Below are 27334 nucleotides of genomic sequence, written 5' to 3' on the forward strand. Positions count from 1 at the left end.
CCAGAGGTGCAAAAAGTATGGTTGTTTTTTCTGTTAACCTGTAGCGTGATCCTTGTTTCAAGGGAAAATTGCCTTGCATATCACTCAGAAACAGGAATACCTGGATGTGTAATGTGTTTTTTTACAGTCACTGCAAGAAGAAGTCACATTTGATTTTGAAAACCAAAAGAAAGGCTGCTGGTGATTTTTAAGACAGAAATGTTGGTCGGATACGGAATGAACGTTGGCCCAGTGTTGACGACAGAGGCATAGATAGAGAAGTAGACAGCTGAACTGCTGCCGTTGTTGAGTGTTGTGGTTGTAATGTCCCAGATAATGACCATACCACTATCACACTGTCCGAGATCCAGCATATTATCCACACACACACACACACACACACACACACACACCAAATTCAGCATGATGAAATTTCAGCCATTTTTCTTTCTCGTTTTGTTCGCCATGTATCATAGCAGCAATATCCGTTAGTCTCTCTTAATATTAGGATAGATTTCACGGTTTTTGTTCACTATTTTTTTTGCTGACCAACTGTGCAAGACAGATTCCAGCCAATAATACAAGAGATAATATATTGATATTTACATGTACCAAGGAACCATTCACACCAATGTGAGACACAGCATATAATCATTCAGTATCAAAAGAGGCGCTTTTCTTTCTGTTCAACTCAATGTAAAGATGATCTTCCATTCCTGAAGCTAATCAGACATAACAAGGAAACACTTCAAGGACTACATCTGCACTTATCTACAGGAGGAGGGTTACCAGCATTCTAGATGAAGACTGACCTGATGCAGAGAGAGAGAGAGATGCAGAGAGAAACAAGGAGACAGAGAGAGAAGTCCCTGAACTCACCCTTGGGGAACACCAACAGTGAATAGTCATGTAGAGACAAAAGCATCATGGTACAGATTTAATAAGAGGCATGTGATATGTTGTATTGTTATGCCCTCTGGCCTCCCCTGGTTTCAGAACAGAACAGAGTGTCTCTGGCCTCCCCTGGTTTCAGAACAGAACAGAGTGTCTCTGGCCTCCCCTGGTTTCAGAACAGAACAGAGTGTCTCTGGCCTCCCCTGGTTTCAGAACAGAGTCAGACGTTTTGTAGTAACACAGATGGATAAATACAATGCATCCTAACAGCAGACTGTTCAAGAGGCATTCAAAAGAAGAATACAATAAAAATAAGAAACTCAAAACAACCTGATGGCCACACAGGTAAACCTGCAGATAGGTCAGAAGAAGTACACTTGTAGACAAACAATCAGATATATTTTGGGGCTCCATTGTCTTTCTATTGTGATGGTTTGCGGTACCGTATTTCAAAAACATGCTGAAATAGAGCAAGAAACTCAAATGACATCAAGACTGTGGACATACCAAAACGAACACAATCCAAATTGGTATAAATAGGCAGCTTGCAGGTTTAGGCGTGTGGCAATAGGATATCTTACAAATATAAACCAAAACATTACTTATTAAATCTGCTGCTACATTGACTTGTATTCCTTTATATAGAACATTGACCCTACTTTATAATAATAATTATTTATAAATCTTACTTTTTACATAACAAGATTGACTCTCCATTGGTCCCTTAAGGCTAAGCTGAAATGTCAAGCAGTTCACACAGTGATACTATGTTGTTTTTCTAGTAGTAGAAAAAGTTGCCTAAAAAAAAAACATTGGAAACATATGGCTTAGTAAAAATCCATTTTCTATATTTAAATGAATGTACCTCAACCTTGTCTTGTCTTTGTAGAGACATGTGCCGTCACACACTTTGAAACAACCCAAAGAAGGAAAAAAAAATCGAAATCCAACAATGCATGATTATAGAACAACTGCAGTAATGAGTTGTTTCTTCCTCCTTAAAGCCACCATGGAGGGGAGTCGTAGTGTAGTCCAGTGGGTAGTACTAACACCCCTATCAGTCTGGTATTTAGTGAGTCATTAGAGCTCTCCCATACAGAGTAGAAAGAGACAGAGAGAAGACGGGAAGGGAGAGAGACATCTCTTGAGTAGATGGCACCAACAAGTTGGTGTTGTGGCTGCCCCAGGCAGCGTGGCGAGGTCACGTCCTACCATTTGCATAGGAGGGTTTACTCCATGCTGCTCCTCCAGCTCTGAGAAGGTTTACTCCATGCTGCTCCTCCAGCTCTGAGAGGGTTTACTCCATGCTGCTCCTCCAGCTCTGAGAGGGTTTACTCCATGCTGCTCCTCCAGCTCTGAGAGGGTTTACTCCATGCTGCTCCTCCAGCTCTGAGAGGGTTTACTCCATGCTGCTCCTCCAGCTCTGAGAGGGTTTACTCCATGCTGCTCCTCCAGCTCTGAGAGAGTTTACTCCATGCTGCTCCTCCAGCTGAGGGCTTCTGTCAATACTCCATACAATCACACACACACACACACACACACACACACACACACACACACACACACACACACACACACGAGGGTTGAAGGGGGTAGGTTTAAAGCAGTGGCACCAGTTAACACCTGGCTTGGAAGGCATGGTGGCGACTGTCGAGCTGTTGTAGTTGACGATGTTGTAGCAGCAGAACAGAGTATATAAAATAGATACACTATCTATATTGCATATGTCATAGCATGTTCGCCAAGACTGAATGAGGTCATGTCCAGTTGGTTGGAGACTGAATGAGGTCATGTCCAGCTTGGTTGGAGACTGAATGAGGTCATGTCCAGCTTGGTTGGAGACTGAATGAGGTCATGTCCAGCTTGGTTGGAGACTGAATGAGGTCATGTCCAGTTGGTTGGAGACTGAATGAGGTCATGTCCAGCTTGGTTGGAGACTGAATGAGGTCATGTCCAGCTTGGTTGGAGACTGAATGAGGTCATGTCCAGCTTGGTTGGAGACTGAATGAGGTCATGTCCAGTTGGTTGGAGACTGAATGAGGTCATGTCCAGCTTGGTTGGAGACTGAATGAGGTCATGTCCAGCTTGGTTGGAGACTGAATGAGGTCATGTCCAGCTTGGTTGGAGACTGAATGAGGTCATGTCCAGCTTGGTTGGAGACTGAATGAGGTCATGTCCAGCTTGGTTGGAGACTGAATGAGGTCATGTCCGCTTGGTTGGAGACTGAATGAGGTCATGTCCAGCTTGGTTGGAGACTGAATGAGGTCATGTCCAGCTTGGTTGGAGACTGAATGAGGTCATGTCCAGTTGGTCGGAGACTGAATGAGGTCATGTCCAGCTTGTTTTTTTTTTGCAAACAATCTAAACAAATAAGTTAAACAGACCTGTAGTCCCTCGGTACTGTGATACATAGAGAAAAGAGGGATAAACACACGGTGTGACATGCTCTGGAGAGACGAGTCCACAGCACACCAGCATCTCTCCATGGCAACACACACAAATAACTACAATAAAATGATTGTTAATAAGTACCAGATGGTCCTAAATAAAACGAAAGTTTGTTCGTTCAGTCTTTTTCAAAGGCGGTTCTCGTCGAGTTCGAGCCACCGCAGCCAGTGCCAGAATGTAACACTTGTTTAATCGAGGCATTGACACCTGAATGTTATGACCAGTAGTCATGAAACCTGGGGGTTTCTGGGTGGTGTTTTGATGATCCTTTCCTCCGGTTTGCAGATGGGTCTGTGGCAGGGCGGGACTACGGCTGTCTGTAATCACCGTTATAGGTCCTTCACGAGCACTGGGTGAGGAGATCCCACCAATCGTGAGGCCAGGGGGTGGGGTCTGAACTGACACAGGTTGGTGGTGGTGTGTAGTGGGGACAGCTTTAGCACCCAGTCATACCACTTCTCTCCCAACACTCTCTGACAACATCCCTCCACCAGATCCATCCACCTCTATGAGACAGAAAATCGCGCCGGTCGGCACGGCGACAAATAAAGATGACCGCGTTTAGAGAGAGGTTGGGGGGGTATCAGAGTAAAACTTCACCATGCTGCATCGCTTCCCCTTTCAAACCAAGAGGAGGAGCAGCATGAAGAGAACTAATGATGGTAATGAAAAATAATAATATTCAGAATAATATAATAAGACTAAGGAAAGGTCTACATCTTGATGCCCTCTGATTGGCTGAGCTGGGACAGGGTCTTCTTGATGCGCAGCGCTGTGAGGCGGGCGGCTCCGTTGGCGTACCAGCACTCCCTCATGATCTTAGCCATCACCCGCAGAGCCTGGAGAGAAGGAGAGAGTTAAGGATAAAACATCACTAAATGAATGTAGAGGCAATGTGTAGGAGTCCTTTTAATCATGGATATGATATTACATTTAAAAAAAGTGAGGTTTTGTATTTCCAGCACCACAGAGCAAGGCAATGTACCAGTGTGTGTCACACACACACCCTCGATCAAACGCGGAGTGGTCAGGGCTTTTTTAATCGTTTCCACTTTTATACTCCAGAGAGGATGTGACCATTGGGCAGACAAGGTTACCCAATACCTACCTCCTCTAAAACCAGGACTAATTGCTAATTCCTCTAAAGCTTGTTTAAGTAGGTAACAGTTTGTTTTGGGGGGGGGGCTGGACTGAGACTCTGAAGAATTCTTTTTGCCAGCCTTGTGAACAGCGTCTGTGTTCAGCCCATCATTTGTCTACATTTCTCAGAGGCCTGTCGAGGACATAATCTTGGGGATTTCCACCAGCGCTTATTAAGACAGAGTGAACTAACTGTGACAAATACCACTCCAGAGCCTTCTGACAAGTAGGCCTCTAACACATCTCCTACAGTACAGTCCACATCAGCGTCTCTCGTATGTGCTCCAGTTGTGAGTAACTGTTCAACATGATTACTCAAGCATTCGCATAAACACGACATTTATAAAAATAAAAAAAAATACAAATATTTAAAAAAATGTTACCTTCATTTAATGTGGACACCTGTTAAAATTGGTGGATTCGGCTATTTCAGCCACACCCGTTGTTGACAAGTGTATAAAATTGAGCACACAGCTACGCAATCTCCATAAACAGACATTAAATTTCATTTCATTTCATTTACGTCATTTAGCAGACGCTCTTATCCAGAGCGACTTACAGTAGTGAATGCATACATTTCATACATTTTTTTCATACAATTTTTTTTTTTTTTTTCTGTGCTGGCCCCCCGTGGGAATCGAACCCACAACCCTGGTGTTGCAAACACCATACTCTACCAACTGAGCTACAGGGAAGGCTGTAGAATGGCCTTACTGAAGAGCTCAGTGACTTTCTAAGTGGCACCGTCAATTAGTCAAATTTCTGCCCTGCTAGAGCTGCCCCGGTCAACTGCAAGTACTGTTATTGTGAAGTGGCAACGTTTAGGAGCAACAATGGCTCAGTCGTGAAGTGGTCAGCCACACAAGCTCACAGAACAGGACCGCTGATTGCTGAAGCGGCGTAAAAATCCTCTGTTCTCGGTTGTAACACTCAATACCGAGTTCCAAACTGCCTCTGGAAGCAACGTCAGTACAGAACTGTTTGTTGGGAGCTTCATGAAATGGGTTTCCATGGCCGAGCATCCGCACACAAGCCTAAGATCACCATGCGCAATGCCAAGCGTCGGCTGGAGTGGTGTAAAACTTGCCTCCATTGGACTCTGGAGCATTTGAAACGCGTTCTCTGGAGTGATGAATTACACTTCACCATCTGGCAGTTCGACTGACAAATCTGGGTTTGAAAAAAAGTCTCTCTCTCAGAATACCAAAACTGCCCTAGCAGGCCCACTTCCTATATGGTCTGTCTGCAAAGGAAGTCCTAAGAGAAGTCCTTACGAGAGTAATCTGTACATCTGGCCATGCGCCTGGAAATAATGCTAAACTACACCACTGTCTGTTTGGAGACTGGGCCCCCCCACCAACACTGTCTGTTTGGAGACTGGGCCCCAAGTTGGGCCCCCCCATCTGTGTTTAGGGCCTGACCTGTGAAGGAGCGGTGGATGATGAGACACCATCTGCCCATTCGCACATTAAACCACCTCAGCCGTAGATAGCTTCAATGACAGCCATGAGAGAAGAGTCGTCGTAAAATGACTGAAATATTTACAGTACCAGTCATAAGTTTCGACACGCCTACTCATTCAAGAGTTTCTTTAATTTGACGATTTTCTACATTATAGAATCAGTGAAGACATCAAAACTATGAAATTACACAAATGGAATCATGTAGTAACCAAAAAAAGGGTTAAACAAATCAAAATACATTTTATATTTGAGATTCTTCAAAGTAGCCACCCTTTGCCTTGATGACAGCTTTGCACTCTTGGAATTCTCTCAACCAGCTTCATGAGGTAGTTACCTGGAACGAATTTCAATTAAAACAGGTGTGTGTGCGCCTTGTTAAAAGTTAATTTGTGGAATTTCTTTCCTTCTTAATGCGTTTGAGCCAATCAGTTGTGTTGTGACAAGGTAGGGTTGGTATACAGAAGATAGCCCTATTTGGTAAAAGACAAAGTCCATATTATGGCAAGAACAGCTCAAATAAGCAAAGAGAAACGACAGTCCATCATTACTTTAAGACATGAAAGTCAGTCAATCGGAAAATTTCAAGAACTTTCAAGAAGTGCTATGATGAAACTGGCTCTCATGAGGACCGCCACAGGAAGGGAAGACCCAGAGCTCCCTCTGCTGCAGAGGATAAGTTCATTAGAGTTACCAGCCTCATGAGGACCGCCACAGGAAGGGAAGACCCAGAGTTCCCTCTGCTGCAGAGGATAAGTTCATTAGAGTTACCAGCCTCATGAGGACCGCCACAGGAAAGAAAGACCCAGAGTTACCTCTGCTGCAGAGGATAAGTTCATTAGAGTTACCAGCCTCAGATTCCAGCCTAAATAAATGCTTCACAGAGTTCAAGTAACAGACACATCTCAACAATTGTTCAGAGGAGACTGCATGAAATCAGGCCTTCACGGTCAAATTGCTGAAAAAAGATCACTACTAAAGGGCACCAATAATAAGAAAAGACTTGCTTGGGCAAAAAAACACAAGCAATGGACATTAGACTGGTGGAAATCTGTCCTTTGGTCTGATGAGTCCAAATTTGACATTTTTGTTTCCAACCATCTTTGTGAGACGTAGAGTTGGTGAACGGATGATCTCCGCATGTGTGGTTCCCACCATGAAGCATGGAGGAGGTGTGATGGTGCTTTGCTGGTGACACTGTCTGTGATTTATTTAGAATTCTTGGCACAATTAACCAGCATGGCTACCACAGCATTTTGCAACGATACACCATCCCATATGGTTTGCGCTTAGTGGGATATCATCTGTTTTTGAACAGGACAATGACCCAAAACATACCTCCAGGCTGTGTAAGGGCAAATTGGACCAAGATGACCTGGGCTCCACAATTATCCAACCTCAACCCAATTGAGATGGTTTGGGATAACTTGGACTACAGAGTGAAAGAAAAGCATCCAACAAGTGCTCAGCATGTGGGAACTCCTTCAAGACTGTTGGAAAAGCATTCCAGGTGAAACTGGTTGAGAGAATGCCAAGCTGTCATCAAAAGGGTACTACTTAAAATCTAAAATATATTTTTTGATTACTACAAGATTCCATGTGTTATTTCATAGTTTTGATGTCTTCACTGTTATTGTACAATATAGAAACTAGTACAAATAAAGAAAAAAACACTTGAAGGAGTAGGTGTCCAAACTTTTGACTGGTAATGTATGTATGTATGTATGTATGTATGTATGTATGTATGTATGTATGTATGTATGTATGTATGTATGTATGTATGTATGTACGTACGGTTGAAATCGGAAGTTTACATACAAAAGTTGGAGTCATTAAAACTCATTTTTCAACCACTCCACAAATTTCTTGTTAACAAACTATAGTTTTGGCAAGTCGGTTAGGACATCAACTTTGTGCATGACAAGTAATTTTTCCAACAATTGTTGACAGACAGATTATTTCACTTATAATTCACTGTATCACAATTCCACTGGGTCAGAAGTGTACATACACTAAGTTGACTGTGCCTTTAAACAGCTTGGAAAATTCCAGAAAATTATGTCATGGCTGTATTTCAAGGCCTACCTTCAAACTCAGTGCCTCTTTGCTTGACATCATATGAAAATCAAAAGAAATCAGCCAAGACCTCAGAAAACAAATTGTAGACCTCCACAAGTCTGGTTCATCCTTCGGAGCAATTTCCAAATGCCTGAAGGTACCACGTTCATCTGTACAAAGAATAGTACGCAAGTGTAAACACCAAGGGACCAGGTAGCCGTCATACCGCTCAGGAAGGAGACACGTTCTGTCTCCTAGAGATGAACGTACTTGGTGCGAAAAGTGCAAATCAATCCCAGAACAACAGCAAATGACCCTGTGAAGAAGGTTGGCGGAAACAGGTAAAAAAGTATCTATATCCACAGTAAAACAAGTCCTATATCGACATAACCTGAAAGGCCACTCAGCAAGGAAGAAGCCACTGCTCCAAACCGCCATAAAAAAGCCAGACTACGTTTTGCAACTGCACATGAGAACAAAGATCGTACTTTTTGGAGAAATGTCCTCCAGTCTGATGAAACAAAAATAGAACTGTTTGGCCATAATAACCATCGTTATGTTTGGAGGAAAAAGGGGGAGGCTTGCAAGCCGAAGAACACCATCCCAACTGTGAAGCACGGGGGTGGCAGCATCATGTTGTGGGGGTGCTTTGCTGCAGGAGGGACTGGTGCACTTCACAAAATAGATGGCATCAATAGGATGGACAATTATGTTGATATATTAAAGCAACATCTCAAGACATCAGTCAGGAAGTTAAAGCTTGGTCTCAAATGGGTCTTCCAAATGGACAATGACCCCAAGCATACTTCCAAATTTGTGGCAAAACATCTTAAGGACAACAAAGTCAAGGTATTGGAGTGGCCATCACAAAGCCCTGACCTCAATCCTATAGAAAATGAGTGGGCAGAACTGAAAAAGCGTGTGTGAGCAAGGAGACCTACAAACCTGACTCCGTTACACCAGCTCTGTCAGGAGGAATGGGCCAAAATTCACCAAACTTATTGTGGGAAGCTTGTGGAAGGCTACCCATAACATTTGACCCAAGTTAAATAATTTAAAAGGCAATGCTACCAAATAAACAATTTAAATCAGAAAAAACAATTTAATCAATTTTACGTACCAAAATGTGGAAAAAGTCAAAGTGTCTGAATACATTCTGAATGCACTGTATATAGATAGACCTACTGTTTCTATATACATGTAAGGGAGATTAACCAGATACAGTTTCAACAGGTTGAATGTCTTGACATGCTGTGTTAGTTGTATTATATGTATGAGCGTAATCAATTGGCATTGATTTGTTACAATGCTTAATATTTGTGTTGTGGTGTCTACAAAAAAACACATTTTGGTATGGGGGGGGGGGGGGGGCAACAGGGATATCTGAGATCAAGATTCTCAAATGCAGTTTCTGGTCAAACCATAAATATATCTTAATATTTATGCCGATTAGACTGTCATTTTGGTATCAGGGACAGAGTTCTCAGTGTCTTGTCACGGTGTTGTGTTAATAGCAGACTGAGCTCAGTCCTAACATCTTGGCAGCTATTTAGGCCAGGTCATAGCTACCAGATTAGATTACAGGATTTTATTACTGTGGATTGACTCTAATCTAACGTATCAGTTTTTACAGTCAATAAACAGGGACACCAATAAACGGAGGGGGGGGTGCGGGAGCGACAGAGAGACCGAAAGAGAGCGAAAGAGGGCGTAAAGAGAGAGAAAGACAGAGAGACAGAAAGAGAGAAAGAGGGCGTAAAGAGAGAGAAAGACAGAGAGACAGAAAGAGAGAGAAAGAGGGCGTAAAGAGAGAGAAAGACAGAGAGACAGAAAGAGAGAGAAAGAGGGCGTAAAGAGAGAGAAAGAGACAGAGAGATGGCGTAAAGAGAGAGAAAGAGGGCGTAAAGAGAGAGAAAGACCAAAAGAGAAAGCGAGAAAGAGGGCGTAAAGAGAGAGAAAGAGACAGAGAGGGCGTAAAGAGAGAGAAAGACAGAGAGACAGAAAGAGAGAGAAAGAGGGCGTAAAGAGAGAGAAAGAGACAGAGAGGGCGTAAAGAGAGAGAAAGACAGAGAGACAGAAAGAGAGAGAAAGAGGGAGTAAAGAGAGAGAAAGAGACAGACCGACAGAGGGTGTCAAGTAAAATGAGAGTGTGAAGGGGTAAAACTTGCGACGGTGAGAGAGGGAGAGTTGCAACACACTTCCCCTAGGGTGGGAAGTAACCTTTATTTAACTAGGCAAGTCAATTAACAACAAATTCTTATTTTACAATGACGGCCTACCCCGGACAAACCCTCCCCTAACCCGGACAACGCTGGGCCAATTGTGCGCCGCTTATGTGACACGTGAGTCTTACTGAGATAGATGGACACATGTGAGGGTTTTAGGTTTGTGGGCTGTGATCTTTCATGGTTTAAACGTTACCGTGAGGCAGACAGTAGTTCGGGAAAGACTATCTGGAGAGAAATCCTCTCGTGTGGATTTTCAGTTGAGGAAATTGGCAAGTTATTACGGCCGCATCAAAGAGAAGACGCTACACATTCCCACGAGGTGATTCCCACTTCAGAACGAGGAATGTGAAAGGTTTAAAACCCCAAAGAGAGATATGTGTATGTGTGTGTGCGCGCGTCACCTACCTCACAGCTCTGCCACCTGTTTGGAATGTTGGGTCGTAGCTTCTGATCACACACCACCCGCCTCATCTCCTCCACAGAAGGGTCTGACTGCACCAGGTCATGGTATGGCAGCTGGTAGTCTTCAACGATGCCTGACGCAAAACACGTCAGACGCGTTAAAATACATCACAATAGCTGACAGAGTGCAATACAAAAAACAAAAACTTTATTGTTCCTCAAGGGAAAATGGTGTTTTCCCTCTGCTTAATATACATAAAAAGTAGCTCATATACTTCAATGAATTGTATGTGATTTTTATATATTACACTGAACAAAAATGTAAACGCAACATGTAAAGTGTTGGTCCCATGTTTCATGAGCTGAAATAAAAAGATCCCAGAAATGTTCCATACCCACAAAAAGATTATTTCTCTCAAAATGTCTGCACACATTTGTTTACATCCAGGTTAGTGAGCATTGCTTCTTTGCCGAGATAATCCATCCACCTGACAGGTATGACATATCAAGATAAATAAACAGCATGATCGTCTGCTAAATGACTTAAATGTAAATGTAAAAATGATCATTACATAGGTGCACCTTGTGCTGGGGACAATAAAAGGCCACGAACAACACAATGCCACAGATGTTTCAGGTGCTGAAGGAGCGTGCAATTGGCATGCTGACTGCAGGAATGTCCACCAGAGCTGTTGCCAGATAATTTAATGTTCATTTCTCCACCATATGCCGCCTCTGACATCATTTTAGAAAATCTGGCAGTACGTCCAACTTGCCTCACAACCGCAGACCACGTGTAACCATGCCAGCCCAGGACTTTCACATCCGGACTCTTCACCTGTGGGATTGCCTGAGGGGGGTTCTGAGGAGTACTTCTGTCTGTAATAAACCCCTTTTGTGGGGAAAATTGCAAATTGGCTGGGCCTGGCTCCCAAGTGGGTGGGTGGGCCTGGCTCCCAAGTGCCCTCCTAGGTCCACCCATGGCAGCGCCCCTGCCCAGTCATGTGAAATCCATAGATTAGGGCCTAATGAATTTTCTTCAATTGACTGATTTCCTTATATGAACTGTAACTCAGTAAAAATCTTTGAAATTGTTGCACGTAGCGTTTATATTTTTGCTCAATACAGTCAGAGAAATAGCTAATGAACGAATAAACTTGCTATGTGCCATTATTATATTATTCAGTAACTGTTGTTATCAGGGGGGCAAACAATAATTAATTACCACTACCGAAGTTATAATATATTTTTTTAAACCTTTATTTAAATCAAGGGACATTGATAACTGAGTGACTATAGGGGGGACCAACACAGGTACCTGCCAGAGTACATCTACTGTATAACTGAGTGACTATGGGGGGGGACAACACATGTACCTGCCAGAGTACATCTACTGTATAACTGAGTGACTATGGGGGGGGACAACACATGTACCTGCCAGAGTACATCTACTGTATAACTGAGTGAGTTTAGGGGGGGGAACAACACACGTACCTGCCAAAGAGCATCGACTGGCTATCTCCCAGAACACCAAGCCCATGGCGTAGATATCTGCCCTCTTAAACGACTCAAAATGCTTCATGTTTATCGAGTCGTCTAGCACCTCTGGTGCCATATACCTGGAGGGAGAGAGACAGTAATGTTGGTTAGATACTACTGTAGACACACACACTTGTTTTACTATCCTTGTGGGGACCAAACAATTGATTACAATTCAATATAGTATTTGCCCTAAACCCTTAACCTAACCCTAATTGTACCCCTAAGTGTAAGCCTAAAATAGCCTTTATCCTCGTGGGGAGTCTGGGGACTGGTAAAATATCCCCTTGTTTGAATTTTCCTTGTTTTACTATCCTTGTGAGGACTTCTGGGTCCTCATTTATCAACAACGCATACATTTGTTACTAAATTCTGCCGGATGTGGAGATTCTAGGATTTGCGGATGCCACAAATTATTAGGATTTATCAAATTGTCGCACGCAACATATACACACGACCGACGGTTTTTAATACCATTATTATAATTCCCGTGCATCAAACACCTACTTCACCAAAACGATCAATAAACCTATTTGCTTGCAATACAATTGATCAACCTTCCAGAAGTTGTGCGCACGTACGGTTTGAGATTTGCGTGGACATATGCACACTTTCCCGTCAAGTTCAACATTTAGAAATACCGACCTTTGCAGGAAAATTTTGATAAATGAAGCCCCTATTCCCCACAAGGGTCAAAACCATAAAACAAACAAATCACAAGCATTCATTTCACAAGCGTTCATTTCACAAGCGTTCATTTCACAAGCGTTCATTTCACAAGCGTTCATTTCACAACCTTCCACACTGAGGGAAAAAAATGTCTGAATTCCGTGAGCAGGTGTTGCATACGGACGATAAACACCATGAAATGCCTTCCTTAACAGATCTGGTGGTGATTCCTTTTGAATTCATGTTTTATTTAACCTTAACTTGGCAAGTCAGTTAAGAACAAATTCTTATTTTATAATGAAGGCCTACCAAAAGGCCTCCTGCGGAGAACGGGGGCTGGGATTTAAAATCCAAATAAATGTATACAAATATAAGAGAAAATACACATCCCGACGAGAGAGACAACACTACATAGAGATCTAAGACGACAACATAGCAAGGCAGCATCACAACACGGCAGCAGCAGAAAACATGGTACAAACATTGGGCACAGACAACAGCACAAAGGGCAAGAAGGTAGAGACAACAAGCAAAGCAGCCACAACTGTCAGTAAGAGTGTCTATGATTGAGTCTTTGAATGAAGAGATTGAGATAAAATTGTCCAGTTTGAGTGTTTATTGCAGCTCGTTCCAGTCGTTAACTGCAGCAAACTGAAAAGAGGAGCGACCCAGGGATGTGTGTGGTTTGGGAACCTTTAACAGAATGTGACTGGCAGAACGGGTGTTGTATGTGGAGGATGAGGGCTGCAATAGATATCCAAGATAGGGGGAGTGAGGCCTAAGAGGCTTTTATAAATAAGCATCAACCAGTGGGTCTTGCGACAGGTATACAGAGATGACCAGTTTACAGAGGAGTATAGAGTGCAGTGATGTGTCCTATAATTCAGAACGCTCAAAGTAGTTAAAGAAGTTAATCAATATTTGCCCAACACTCCAAAGGATAAAATAATGAAACCGTTCCTCAGTTTTTAATTAAAAAAAATATTTGAAAAGAAACTACAATAAAACTGATTGCATCCTAAGCCAGGCGCAATTTCCCAACACAGTATGTCAGAGAGATATGAAACACTATCCCCCTTAACATTTAGAGATGAAGCCAGCTAATCTACCGCAGTTTGGAAGTTTCCCGGCCTTTAGGCACAGATTTAGGATCAGTTTCCCCTCCAGATCCTAACCTGCATCATTAGACTGACCTTAAATCAGTCTCCAGGGGCAACACCTCTAATCCTGTTAGTGGCCATTTTGTTCCGTATGGGGGGGAAATCCCAGATTCCTAGCGGGAGATGAGAGGGGGGGGTAATGTTTTGGGAAGGGGGCTCCCCACTCCTCTGGAAAGTTGGAGGCACAGGAAGGAAAGGTGTTAGCGGTGCTGGGCCTAATCTCCCTCCACAGTTCCAGAGGGGGGGTAAAGTCCCTGAGACTTCCGCCTAATTAAGCACCACAGATTCCAGTGGGCCAGCCAGGTAGACAGACACACAGAGTCAGCCTGGACCAAAACACACAACCACCCGCCTGGCCCAGGGAGAAGGGGGAGAGCAAGAGAGAGACCAAAATGTACACTCAGTAAGCATAGCCTTGCTATTGAGACCAAAATGTACACTCAGTGAGCATAGCCTTGCTGTCATCTCGCAAGAGTCAGGTCTGCCTATGTGCCCACGGCCCACAAAATGGAGGTGGAAACTAAACTACACTTCAAAACCTCCTGCCAAATGTATAACCTCAGAGACACAAATGTCCCATAGACCAACACAGAATTTGAAAACAAATGAAAGGATTGAAAAACTCCCATATCTGTTAGGGTAAATACCGCAGTGTGCTATCACAACAGCAAGATGTGTAGCCCGTTGCCATGAGAAAGGACATACAGTGGAGAACAAACACTGTAAATACAACCCATATTTATCTGTTTATTTTCCCTTTCATACTTCAACTACCTGTTACATCCACTGTACATAGCCAATAATAACATTTGAAATGTCGATATTCTTTTAAAACGTTTGTTTAATGAGTGTAATGTTTACTAATGTTTCCCTTGTTTATTTCACTTTTGTTTACTGTCTATTCCATTTGCTTTGGCAATGTAAACATATGTTTCCCCATGCCAATTAAGCCCTTTGAATTGAATTGAATTGAGAGAGAGGAGGAGGGGGAGCGCAAGAGAGGAGGAGCGCAAGAGGGGGAGGAGGAGAGCAAGAGAGGGAGGGGAGGAGAGCAGAGCAAGAGAGGGAGGGGAGGAGAGGAGAGCAAGAGAGGGAGGGGAGGAGAGGAGAGCAAGAGAGGGAGGGGAGGAGAGGAGAGCAAGAGAGGGAGGGGAGGAGAGCAAGAGAGGGAGAGGGAGGGGGAGGAGAGGAGAGCAAGAGAGGGAGAGGGAGGGGGAGGAGAGGAGAGCAAGAGAGGGAGGGGAGGAGAGGAGAGCAAGAGAGAGAGGGGAGGAGAGGAGAGCAAGAGAGGGAGGGGAGGAGAGGAGAGCAAGAGAGGGAGGGGAGGAGAGGAGAGCAAGTGAGAAGGGGAGGAGAGCAAGAGAGGTAATGAAGGGAAGAGGGGACATGAAGGCAGAGAAAGCAAGTCACACAGGGTTCCACCTCTAGGCTAATGGCTAGCAGGTTCCCAGATGCTTGTCGAGGGCACTTAGACAAGGGAGGCAGGTTTCAATCTGCTACCATTTGAGCGTGTTATTTTACATGGTGTCGTGTCCTGGAGCTGACCACGATACCAACAAGTGCAACAACAACAACAACTGATGTGAACTATGAATAATAGCATGAGATATTAATGAGCTGGGCCTCAGTTCTATACCAGCAGAGCTGTGTTACACAACACATTATGCTCCGTAGTCAGCAGAGTGTTGTAACACAGCTGCTCCGTGTGGCAGCCGGCCAGTCAATAACAGCAGCCGGAATAGAATCTACATCGTGGATCGGTGGGATGCTCGATAGGCTTGATATTTATTTATTTCACCTTTGTTTAACCAGGTAGGCAAGTTGAGAACAAAGTTCTCATTTACAACTGCGACCTGGCCAAGATAAAGCAAAGCAGTTCGACACATACAACAACACAGAGTTACACATGGAGTAAAACAAACATACAGTCAATAATACAGTACAAAAATAAGTCTATATACAATGTGAGCAAATGAGGTAAGATAAGGGAGGTAAAGGCAATAAAAAGGCCACGGTGGCGAAGTAAATACAATATAGCAAGTAAAACACTGGATATACACCGCAGAAGACTGAATCAAGACGGTGTTATTCAATAAGGAAGTAAAATCAGCGATATGGTTGTCAACACAATGTTCTCCTCTTCCTATTGGAGTTGAATTATAGAAGACGACGCATGTTGCTAGTAACCGCCTGGCGTCAGCTGGTATGAACGGCTGTGTGCGCGTGGCCATCATCCCCTGTGTGTGTTCCAAACACACAGGCTTGTCTGGTGGAAAAGGGGGAAATGTCATCGACCCTGCTGCAGGGTGGGAGAGACGGCACCATTGGTATGAGCGCCGCGTTTCCATGGCATGACTCATGCCGTGTGTTCCTCCTCCCCTCCCTGCATACCTGCTACACCTCTCTGGAGAGCCGGGGATGATGACCGGTTTCACTGCAACTTCACCTTTTGCCTATGGTGGCAAGTGGCAGCTGTGAGAGCCAAGATGGCGGTTCCCGTCACTACAAAAGACAGCTCAAAGGAGGCGGAATGACAGCCCAGTGGGGCTCCAGTTATCTTTGAGTTTCCCCACTCTGTGGTTGGGGGCTCGGCAGCATTCTAGAGCCAGAATGGACAACCAGCTTCAAGGCACCTCCAGCCATTACAATGAGCTGTGGGAGCCAGAATGGCACCTCTCATCTCCCATCACATCATTACAGCGAATGACAGCTCGCGGAGCAGGTATGATCCCACCTGTTACCTTTTGATTCCTGCTCAATGGTCAAGGTGGAGTAGTTTGAAGTTGTCACTAACCACATCAAAGAGCCGGCATGGCGGCTCACTCTTATCAAATTGTCATCCCAAATAACAGTCATAACAGAGCCCGAATGGGGGAATCCAGTTACCTTTTGGTCCCCACTCTGTGGTTGGGGGCGATGTCGATGGTGTCGGTGGCTGAGTCGTGGCGCACGGCCAGGCCAAGGTCGGCGATGCAGCACGTCCCGTTCTTCTTCACCAGGATGTTCTTAGATTTCAGATCCCTGTGGGCGATGGCCGGCTTCCCTGGAATTTATGACATATGGCGTTGAGGAAGAGAGAGAGAGAGAGGAAAAGAGGAGAGAAGAGAGAGGAAAAAGCATTAGACGAGAGCTCACTGATTCAAAAGAACATGATTGTATTTGACATGTTGAAGAGGGAGGAAGGGGGGGCAGGGAGGAGCCTCTCAGCAGTCTCTTCTTACTCCTACCGTATACACTGATGTGAAAGAACTGGACAGCTGAAAGACCATTTTTAATTATGCTGTGTCTTCTTCATATGAAAATGGAGTCCATAATATGGTGCTGTAGATGTTATACACTAAACATCATGTAACATAAAACATCATGTAACATCAGGAAACATGAAACAACATGTAACATCAGGAAACATGTAACATCAGGAAACATCAGGAAACATCAGGAAACATCAGGAAACATCAGGAAACATCAGGAAACATCATGTAACATCATGTAACATCATGTAACATCATGTAACATCATGTAACATCATGTAACATCATGTAACATCATGTAACATCATGTAACATGTATCCTCACAACAAAATCTGCAAAGCTGCGATAATTGTATGCCCCTAATATTCAACATTTTGTTGGTGTCAAGAATTCTGTACAATAATTTTAGCTAAAAAGCACGACGTCTTGAATCTTGCATCATTTTATACATCAAATCATTCACCCTGTACCGTGGAATCGGTACATCAAAAATCTATTCCCAACTATTTTGCAATATGTATGGCACAGCCTATTTTTATTCCACCGCCAGATTTGATCCTTTATATATTGGGCAGACAGACCAGTTCTTGATACACAACGGAAACTGTTGAGTGAAAAACCCAGCAGCATTACAGTTCTTGACACAAAGCGGCGCACCTGGCACCTAATACCATATCCCGTTCAAAAGGCACTTCAATCTTTCGTCTTGCCCCTTCCCCCCCTCAATGGCACATAAACACAATTCATGTTTAAATTGTCTGAAAGCTTAAAAATCCCTCTTCATCCCGTCTCCTCCCCTTCATCTACACTGATTGAAGTGTATTTAACAACTGACATCCATAAGGGATCATAGCTTTAACCTGGATTCACCTGGTCAGTCTATGTCATGGAAAGAGTTCATAATGTTTTATACACCAGTGTATGGTTTTACATATCATAAACCCTATTCCCTCTGGACTAGTATTACTAGAGAACGTTGGTTATGTAATTATTATTAACACCAAGATAATGGATTTCAATTAACCGTTCTCTGTCGTGGATGATGTTGGCTTTCGCCGACTGGTCGAGAACCGGTACACACTACCAAGTAGGCTCTATTTTTCCAGATGTTCCACTGCCGGAGTTACACAGTATTGCTGAAACACATCCATGAGCTACTTGCTATGGGCGTCACTGCTATTAGCTTCACGACTGACATTTGGACCAGCAATATCAGCCCCATGAGCCTGACAGCTCAGAGGGTTGACGAGGATTTCGTACTAAGGGAAAGCCATATTGCATGCTCAAGAATGTGCTGGTTCTCATACCGCTGCTGCTATTTTAAATGGCATTTGAGAACATGTTTGAAACTTGAAAACAAAACACCCCTAGCTCCATTCAAACAACTGACTGGATAAATAAGCTCAACTGTGTCGGCAGCAGATGTGATATCCTCCGTCATGGCATTGAAACACCTGCTCAACAAAAACGTCAACACAGACCGTGGGGTTGGAAAAGTACTCTAGTAGAGGCGATTCGGTGGCATTCTCTCTGAGCCTCTACTGTGTCGCCACCATGCTCGATGCTAGGTACTAGGACCGCTACTTCAATGTAGATGTAGACAAGGAACAGGGTTTACGTGAAATGTTACAGACACAGCTGGACAGGATGAAAATGGACAGTGACAGTGCACACTGAGGAAGAGAGGACACGGACAGACAGAGCTGAAACTTTACTGCTTGACATGTATGATGAAAACCTGGTTGAGACTGAACAAATGAACAACGAAAACCGTACAGCAAGTAAGTGAAAGAAAGGTTTTGATGAAGTTTGACTGGTAATGAGGACATACGTAAATGCCAACAAAATTACTTTTTGGTCAGTGTGTGTTTCAAACAATTTAACTGTACTAGAATGCTTAAAAGCCGCAAAAATGTAATATCGGTGAATCCCGATATGCAGGCCATTCATACACAGTGCATTCGGAAAGTATTCAGACCCCTTCCTCATTCTAACATGTGAAAAACAGGTTCAGACATTTTGCAAATGTATTAAAAATAAGAAACTGAAATACCTTATTTACATAAGTATTCAGACCCTTTGCTATGAGACTCGAAATTGAGCTCATGCGCATCCTGTTTCCATTGATCATCCTTGAGATGTTTCTACAACTTCATTGGAGTACACCTGTGGTAAATTCAATTGATTAGACATGATTTGGAAAGGCACACACCTGTCTATATAAGGTTCCACAGTTTACAGTGCATGTCAGAGCAAAAACCAAGCCATTAGGTCGAAGGAATTGTCCGTAGAGCTCCGAGACAGGATTGTGTCGAGGCACAGATCTGGGGAATGGTACCAAAAAAAATGTGCAGGTCCCAAGAACACAGTGGCCTCCATCATTCTTAAATGGAAGAAATTTGGAACCACCAAGACTCTTCCTAGAGCTGGCCACCCGGCCAAACTGAGCAATCGGGGGAGAAGGGCCTTGGTCAGGGCGGTGACCAAGAACCTGATGGTCACTCTGACAGAGCTCCAGAGTTCTTCTGGCCAGCCGGAAGCCACTCCTCAGGAAAAGGCACATGAATGCCCGCTTGGAGTTTGCTCTGGTCTGATGAAACCAAGATTGAACACTTTGGCCTGTATGCCAAGCGTCACATCTGGAGGAAACCTGGCACCATCCCTACGGTGAAGCATGGTGGTGGCAGCATCATGCTGTGGGGATGTTTTTCAGCGGCAGGGACTGGAGACCAGTCAGGATTGAGGGAAAGATGAACGGACCAAAAATCTCTGGAGAGACGTGAAAATAGCTGTGCAGCGACGCTCCCCATCCAACCTGACAGAGCTTGAGAGGATCTGCAGAGAAGAATGGGAGACACTCCTCAAATACAGGTGTGCCAAGCTTGTAGTGTCATACTCAAGACTCGAGGCTGCAATTGCTGTCAAGGATGCTTCAACATAGTACTGAGTAAAGGGTCTGAATACTTATGTAAATGTAATATTTCAGTTTTTGCTTTGTCATTATGGGGTATTGTGTGTAGATTAAAAAACGATTTAAACCATTTTAGTCTGTAATGTAACAAAATGTGGAAAAAGTCAAGGGGTCTGAATACTTTCCGAATGCACTGTATTGCTTATGCGCAGCATTTTGTTAAATTTATCGAACAGTTATTGTTTTCTTGCTCAAGGCATGAGCAACACCTGTCATACTCAAGACATTTCTCTCAAAACACAGAGATGTCGATAGACACAGGACTAGTAGTATCAATTGACCTTGGAGTTTGCCAAAAAAACAGTAGGTTATTCTGGCTGGAAATGTAAAAATTACTGCCATGGCAGATTCGGACAAGAGTAAAATTACAGATGTGGTGTTTCGTGCTCATACATATAATTACATTACTCAACCTCCCCCAGTAAAACTAATCCCGTCCGAAAAAGGCCAAAGTCTGTGGGATCCAAGAGGGGTAAATACATACAGGGGAAGGTTATGGGATTATAACTAGACAGGCAGGCAGGGGGGTAATAACTAGACAGGCAGGCAGGGGGGTAATAACTAGACAGGCAGGCAGGGGGGTAATAACTAGACAGGCAGGCAGGGGGGTAATAACTAGACAGGCAAGGGGGTAATAACTAGACAGGCAAGGGGGTAATAACTAGACAGGCAGGCGGGGGGTAATAACTAGACAGGCAGGCGGGGGGTAATAACTAGGCCGGCAGGGGGTAATAGTGTACAGTTAGAAGAGAAACTACAGAGGCCTGACAGGGATGATTTAACATCTATTTACAGATCCTGCAGGGGGTAATAACTAGACAGGCAGGGGGTAATAACTAGGCAGGCAGGGGGTAATAACTAGACAGGCAGGGGGTAATAACTAGACAGGCGGGGGGGTAATAACTAGACAGCAGGGGGGTAATAACTAGACAGGCAGGGGGTAATAGTGTACAGTTAGAAGAGAAACTACAGAGGCCTGACAGGGATGATTTAACATCTATTTACAGATCCTGCAGGGGGATGGGGATTTCACATACAGTCTCTACGGAACGCTCTGCTTTACTGAGAACATGTTCTGCTCGAAGGCTCCACTAGCTAAATAAACAGTTTTGTTTATTCCCCAAGTACTGCACCACTGCCAAGTGGACATGGCCTATAGCGTGTATCCTGAGCAAGAGGGCAAAACCCAATGTACAGAACTGTACAATGAGGAAAGTAGATTCCATGACAGTCTAGACTACTGTTCTGTGGAGGAACTATGTGTGGACAAGACATGTGGCCTAGTTGAATTAGTCACTGTCAAGTTACTATATATATATATATATATATATATATATATATAAAATATTATATTATATCTCATTTTGCCTGTATACATAATATGACTAGGGCTGTCCCCGACACGCAAAAAACAAACAAAAAATCTTGGTTGACCGATTGTCATCTGTTCTTTCGACCAATCGATTAGTAAACATTTTAAAACATGTATTTTTCCATATATTAGACACACCCGACGTGTTAATAAAATCAAATATATGTAGGCTACTGAGCTTGTCTGATGCTTTAAGTACTACGATTAAAAATTCAGACACACAAATTAGTAAAGAGGGAGCCAGAGATCAATTTAGCCGAACCAGAAGAAGAAGCTGTTCCCGACCCTTCTCCTGCTGCTGCTGGCCATCACAGATTCTGGCATTAAGCTCCTGAAGTCGTCGGTGATAGGCTACACCAGCGGTCACAGTGACGGTGAGTTAAAACAACCAGAAATAGTATCGGATCCCCAAATGGGAACATTTATAGGCCTACATTTGCACGCAGTCCAGGTAGCCTAGGCCTAGTTTTATGCGTAATCAGGTGCTTGTCCTTACTTAAATATTGACCCGAGCGCTTCAAACAGAAGACAATGAATAAATGGACAACTCGTAAAATGGATATAACCAAGTGTATCGTAGGTTGTACGCTCTGCAAACAACGTGACCACTCCTACAAATGACAACAGTGAGACTAATTTAATATATTATTATGCATTAACAGAAGTTACCGTAACCAAACAAACGTTGTAGATTAGAAATTATGGTAATTAACAGTAAATGTACTGCTGGCGATACTGGTGTGCCATCCCCGAGGCGGCCGCAATGGATTATTCCACTCAGACAGGTATCTTCGTGTGCCATAAATTATTTTTTAGATATTTGCCACTGCTCGACTAAAATCATCTCCGTTGCCCAACAGCCTATCGACCAAACAATCGACCAGTCGACTAAATGGGGTCAAGCCGACATATGACGCAAACCTAATATGTGCAGATAGAAATACTTCAATGCGATTAGAGTGAAAATGTACAGGTAACTGTTAAAATATAGGAAACACCAACATATAGTGTCTTAATGGGACGTTGGGCCTCCACTAGTCAGAACAGCTTCAATGGACCTTGTCATAGATTCTAAGTGTCTGGATCTCTACTGGAGGGATGTGACGCCATTTCTTCGAGGACAAATTCCATCATTTGGTGTTTTTGTTGATGGTGGTGGAAAACGCTGTCTCAGCTGCTCCAGAATCTCCCGTAAGTGTTCAATTGGGTTGAGATCTGGTGACAGATAGCCATGGTATATGGTTAACATCGTTTTCATGGTCATAAATCCATTCAGTGACCACCCGTACCCTGCGGATGGTGGCATTGTCATCCGCTTCCATCAGGATAGAAACGATTCACCACAGGTTGAATGTGATCACTCAGAATGGCTGTGTATTTATTGGCGTTTACCTTGCTCTCTAAGGCGGGGGTTCCCAAACTTTTTCCACTCAGGTCCCCCTTCCAGCATTGGGGAACATCCCTGCGCCCCCCCCCCCCTCTGCGTGCGCACACGCATTTTCTTGCAATTCTTTACATTTTGCCATGTCTAATGTGCATTCATGTGATATTTGAGTGACACGAACATTACTACAAAATCTATGGGCTAAAAAAACAGCTGACATGAGCTGAAAACGTTAGTTGACAAGTTATAAATCTCTCTCCAAGATATGCAATAGCAGTTAACAGTATGTATTGCATGCGTGTCATCCACACAGTTTATAACATAGGATTTTATAATATAAATATTATACATGAAACCAAAAAGGAATACTCCATCTCTCAACAAACAAAGTCCTCAGTCGATGATTGGTGGGAGTTGCTGTCCCCTCTGACCGATTGGTCGACGTGGCTGTCACTCACCTTGCGTGCCAACGATCTCCATGTGGAGGTGGGCCAGACCGCTGGCGGTGGACAGAGACAGTTTGATCATGCCCTCCACTGTGACTGTGTAGCGGTTCAGATAGTCAAACAGAGAGCCGTGCTCGTGGAAGTCTGACACCAGCCACAGCTGGGTCCATGTCCCGTTATCTGAGAAAGAGCAAAAGGTGAGAGATGTACAAAGACAAAAAAAGTTGAGTAATTGGAATGGTGGAGAGAAAAACAGAAAGAGAGGAGAGGTTAATGAACACAGTGACTCGGTTCTCCTCAGAGCAATGTGATGTTACCTACAGATAGCCAGAGAAGGCTCAGAGCAGCTGGACAACTATTGACCCAGCGCCATAAAAACAAACACACACCTCGAGCAGGGATTGTGCACGGAGATCATCCAAATATTCTTACAAGCCCACACCAGTCCAGTCTACCTTACTGACGCTGCAGACCAGAGCCCTCAGCTAGATCCCTGATAGAGGGGTACTACAGACCAGAGCCCTCAGCCTGATCCCTGATAGAGGGGTACTACAGACCAGAGCCCTCAGCCTGATCCCTGATAGAGGGGTACTACAGACCAGAGCCCTCAGCCTGATCCCTGATAGAGGGGTACTACAGACCAGAGCCCTCAGCCTGATAGAGGGGTACTACAGACCAGAGCCCTCAGCCTGATCCCTGATAGAGGGGTACTACAGACCAGAGCCCTCAGCCTGATCCCTGATAGAGGGGTACTACAGACCAGAGCCCTCAGCCTGATCCCTGATAGAGGGGTACGACAGACCAGAGCCCTCAGCCTGATCCCTGATAGAGGGGTACGACAGACCAGAGCCCTCAGCCAGATTCCTGATAGAGGGGTACTACAGACCAGAGCCCTCAGCCTGATCCCTGATAGAGGGGTACTACAGACCAGAGCCCTCAGCCTGATCCCTGATAGAGGGGTACTACAGACCAGAGCACTCAGCCTGATCCCTGATAGAGGGGTACGACAGACCAGAGCCCTCAGCCTGATCCCTGATAGAGGGGTACGACAGACCAGAGCCCTCAGCCAGATTCCTGATAGAGGGGTACTACAGACCAGAGCCCTCAGCCTGATCCCTGATAGAGGGGTACTACAGACCAGAGCCCTCAGCCTGATCCCTGATAGAGGGGTACTACAGACCAGAGCACTCAGCCTGATCCCTGATAGAGGGGTACGACAGACCAGAGCCCTCAGCCTGATCCCTGATAGAGGGGTACGACAGACCAGAGCCCTCAGCCAGATTCCTGATAGAGGGGTACTACAGACCAGAGCCCTCAGCCTGATCCCTGATAGAGGGGTACTACAGACCAGAGCCCTCAGCCTGATCCCTGATAGAGGGGTACTACAGACCAGAGCCCTCAGCCTGATCCCTGATAGAGGGGTACGACAGACCAGAGCCCTCAGCCTGATCCCTGATAGAGGGGTACTACAGACCAGAGCCCTCAGCCTGATCCCTGATAGAGGGGTACGACAGACATTAAGGAAAAGAGGCTCTAGCCTATAAATGCACCCTTACAAAAGTGATTTGATGCTTTAGAGGTGAGCTGTGATTGTTTGTACCTTTGTTGTCGGCGGCGATGAAGCCCAGGATGTTTTCGTGACGCAGCATGACCGTCTGGTAGATCTCGGCCTCGCGGAACCACGAACGCTCCTCACGGGAGGAGAATATCTTGACCGCCACCTCCTCGCCTCGCCACTTGCCCCGCCACACCTCGCCGAAGCGGCCCTTCCCGATGCTCTCCTGGAGGATGATGGTCCGGGCTATGGTCCTCTGTACCAGTAGGGGCAGACCTGGGAGGAAGACGAGGAGGAAGAGGAAGGCATTTTAGAAAAACACTACAAAAAAGGGCCTGGTCTCTCACTGCAATGTACAGTACATAGTAACAGTTGCTTAACACTAGCAAAGACTCAATTCAAAAGGAAGACGTGAAAATTACCTGAACCAAAACGTCAGTTAAACGTCAGTTAAATCAAATGAACTGGCTGTGCTATGGCTTTTGACACAGTATAAAGACATTTAAACCTTAAACCCAGTCACTCTCCCTCTCCACCTTAATGTGTACAAAATCCAGGCAGACTGTGGATTGATCTACTTGCCTCGATAAAGAGCAAAACATTGAGCTGGTTCATCCTTTATGATCCTATTGTCACAATGAAATCCCATTCTAAAAGCCTGAAACTTAGATAGGGTTGGTGTGTACATCAAATCAAACTTGACTGTGGAGTTAGCCAGTCTACCAGATGTGACGGTCTTGGTACCACCAGATCTGACGGTCTTGGTACCAGGCAGAAAAAAAAAATCCACTTTGCCCCATTTTGGAAAATCCTACATTAATATTGATTCCCACTCTTCCCCAATGAAATATCCCAGGAAGATGATTCTGAATTAAATGCAGGCATCCTAGATGTGTGGATTTCTATGCCAGTCCTGATGGCGAGCTGTTCATTTCTGGTCGGAACGAGATGACACTGTCCTGTCCTCTTGCCAGTTCTCACGCCACGCCTCCTGGCTGGCAGAGCTGCTGCGTGCCAGTTCTCACGCCACGTCTCATGACTGGCAGGGCTGGCGTCTGGGGGTCAGAGCAGTTTACAGCAGCTCTGTCAGTGCTACCTGTCATCAGAGCCCTGCACCGCTCCAATATCACCACACTGTCATTAGAGCCCTGCACCGCTCCAATATCGCCACCCTGTCATTAGAGCCCTGCACCAATAACACCACCCTGTCATTAGAGCCCTGCACCGCTCCAATATCACCACCCTGTCATTAGAGCCCTGCACCAATAACGCCACCCTGTCATTAGAGCCCTGCACCGCTCCAATAACACCACCCTGTCATTAGAGCCCTGCACCGCTCCAATAACACCACCCTGTCATTAGAGCCCTGCACCGCTCCAATAACACCACCCTGTCATTAGAGCCCTGCACCGCTCCAATAACACCACCCTGTCATTAGAGCCCTGCACCGCTCCAATAACACCACCCTGTCATTAGAGCCCCGCACCGCTCCAATAACACCACCCTGTCATTAGAGCCCCGCTCCAATAACACCACCCTGTCATTAGAGCCCCGCTCCAATAACACCACCCTGTCATTAGAGCCCTGCACCGCTCCAATAACACCACCCTGTCATCAGAGCCCTGCACCGCTCCAATAACACCAACCTGTCATTAGAGCCCTGCACCAATAACACCACCCTGTCATCAGAGCCCTGCACCGCTCCAATATCACCACCCTGTCATTAGAGCCCTGCACCGCTCCAATAACACCACCCTGTCATTAGAGCCCTGCACCAATAACACCACCCTGTCATTAGAGCCCTGCACCAATAACACCACCCTGTCATTAGAGCCCTGCACCGCTCCAATAACACCACCCTGTCATCAGAGCCCTGCACCGCTCCAATAACACCACCCTGTCATCAGAGCCCCGCTCCAATAACACCACCCTGTCATTAGAGCCCTGCACCGCTCCAATAACACCACCCTGTCATTAGAGCCCTGCACAGCTCTGCTCCCATTACGCCATGGCTAAGGCAGAGCCCATCTGAGCCAGAGATGGACCGATAAGATAACTGCTGCTTTCACTACACACTCACCACACAGAGGGAGAGAGAGGGAGAGAGGGAGGGAGGGAGGGAGGGAGAGGGAGGGAGAGAGCGAGTCAGTGGCTCAGTCTGCCCCACCATGTCACAGCAGGGTGGCTCCCTAAGAGCTGTTCTGTAGCTACACACACTGGCAAAGTAATTCACACACTCACACAGAGACGCATGCTGGTAAGCGCACGCACAGAAAAATAGTACTCTGATACAATTGCACACAAACACACAAAGGGCAAACAAAGAGACGCAACTCAAGAAGCCACACCTTAGCAGATAAAACACACCGCCGGGCTG

General features: G+C 45.0%; 1 protein-coding gene across 4 annotated transcripts in view; it reads right to left on the bottom strand.

Moving 5' to 3' along the window:
• Window positions 1–433: 433 nt before the first annotated feature.
• The window catches only part of LOC115149427 (TGF-beta receptor type-1), an 82063-nt gene continuing 55162 nt past the window's right edge, over window positions 434–27334 (bottom strand). For 3 of the 4 annotated variants that reach the window (XM_029692287.1, XM_029692294.1, XM_029692275.1), the window contains 6 exons: window positions 25003–25233; window positions 23415–23582; window positions 16864–17020; window positions 12104–12228; window positions 10613–10743; window positions 434–4160 (listed from right to left, as the gene is read on the bottom strand). In XM_029692287.1, the coding sequence (XP_029548147.1) occupies window positions 4035–4160; window positions 10613–10743; window positions 12104–12228; window positions 16864–17020; window positions 23415–23582; window positions 25003–25233 (938 nt within the window). In that variant the 3' untranslated portion in view covers window positions 434–4034. The remainder of the gene's footprint in view (window positions 4161–10612; window positions 10744–12103; window positions 12229–16863; window positions 17021–23414; window positions 23583–25002; window positions 25234–27334) is intronic. The other variant, XM_029692281.1, reaches the window with a different exon arrangement.

The sequence above is a fragment of the Salmo trutta genome, chromosome 2, assembly GCF_901001165.1.
Source record: "Salmo trutta chromosome 2, fSalTru1.1, whole genome shotgun sequence".
Lineage (NCBI taxonomy): Eukaryota > Metazoa > Chordata > Actinopteri > Salmoniformes > Salmonidae > Salmo > Salmo trutta.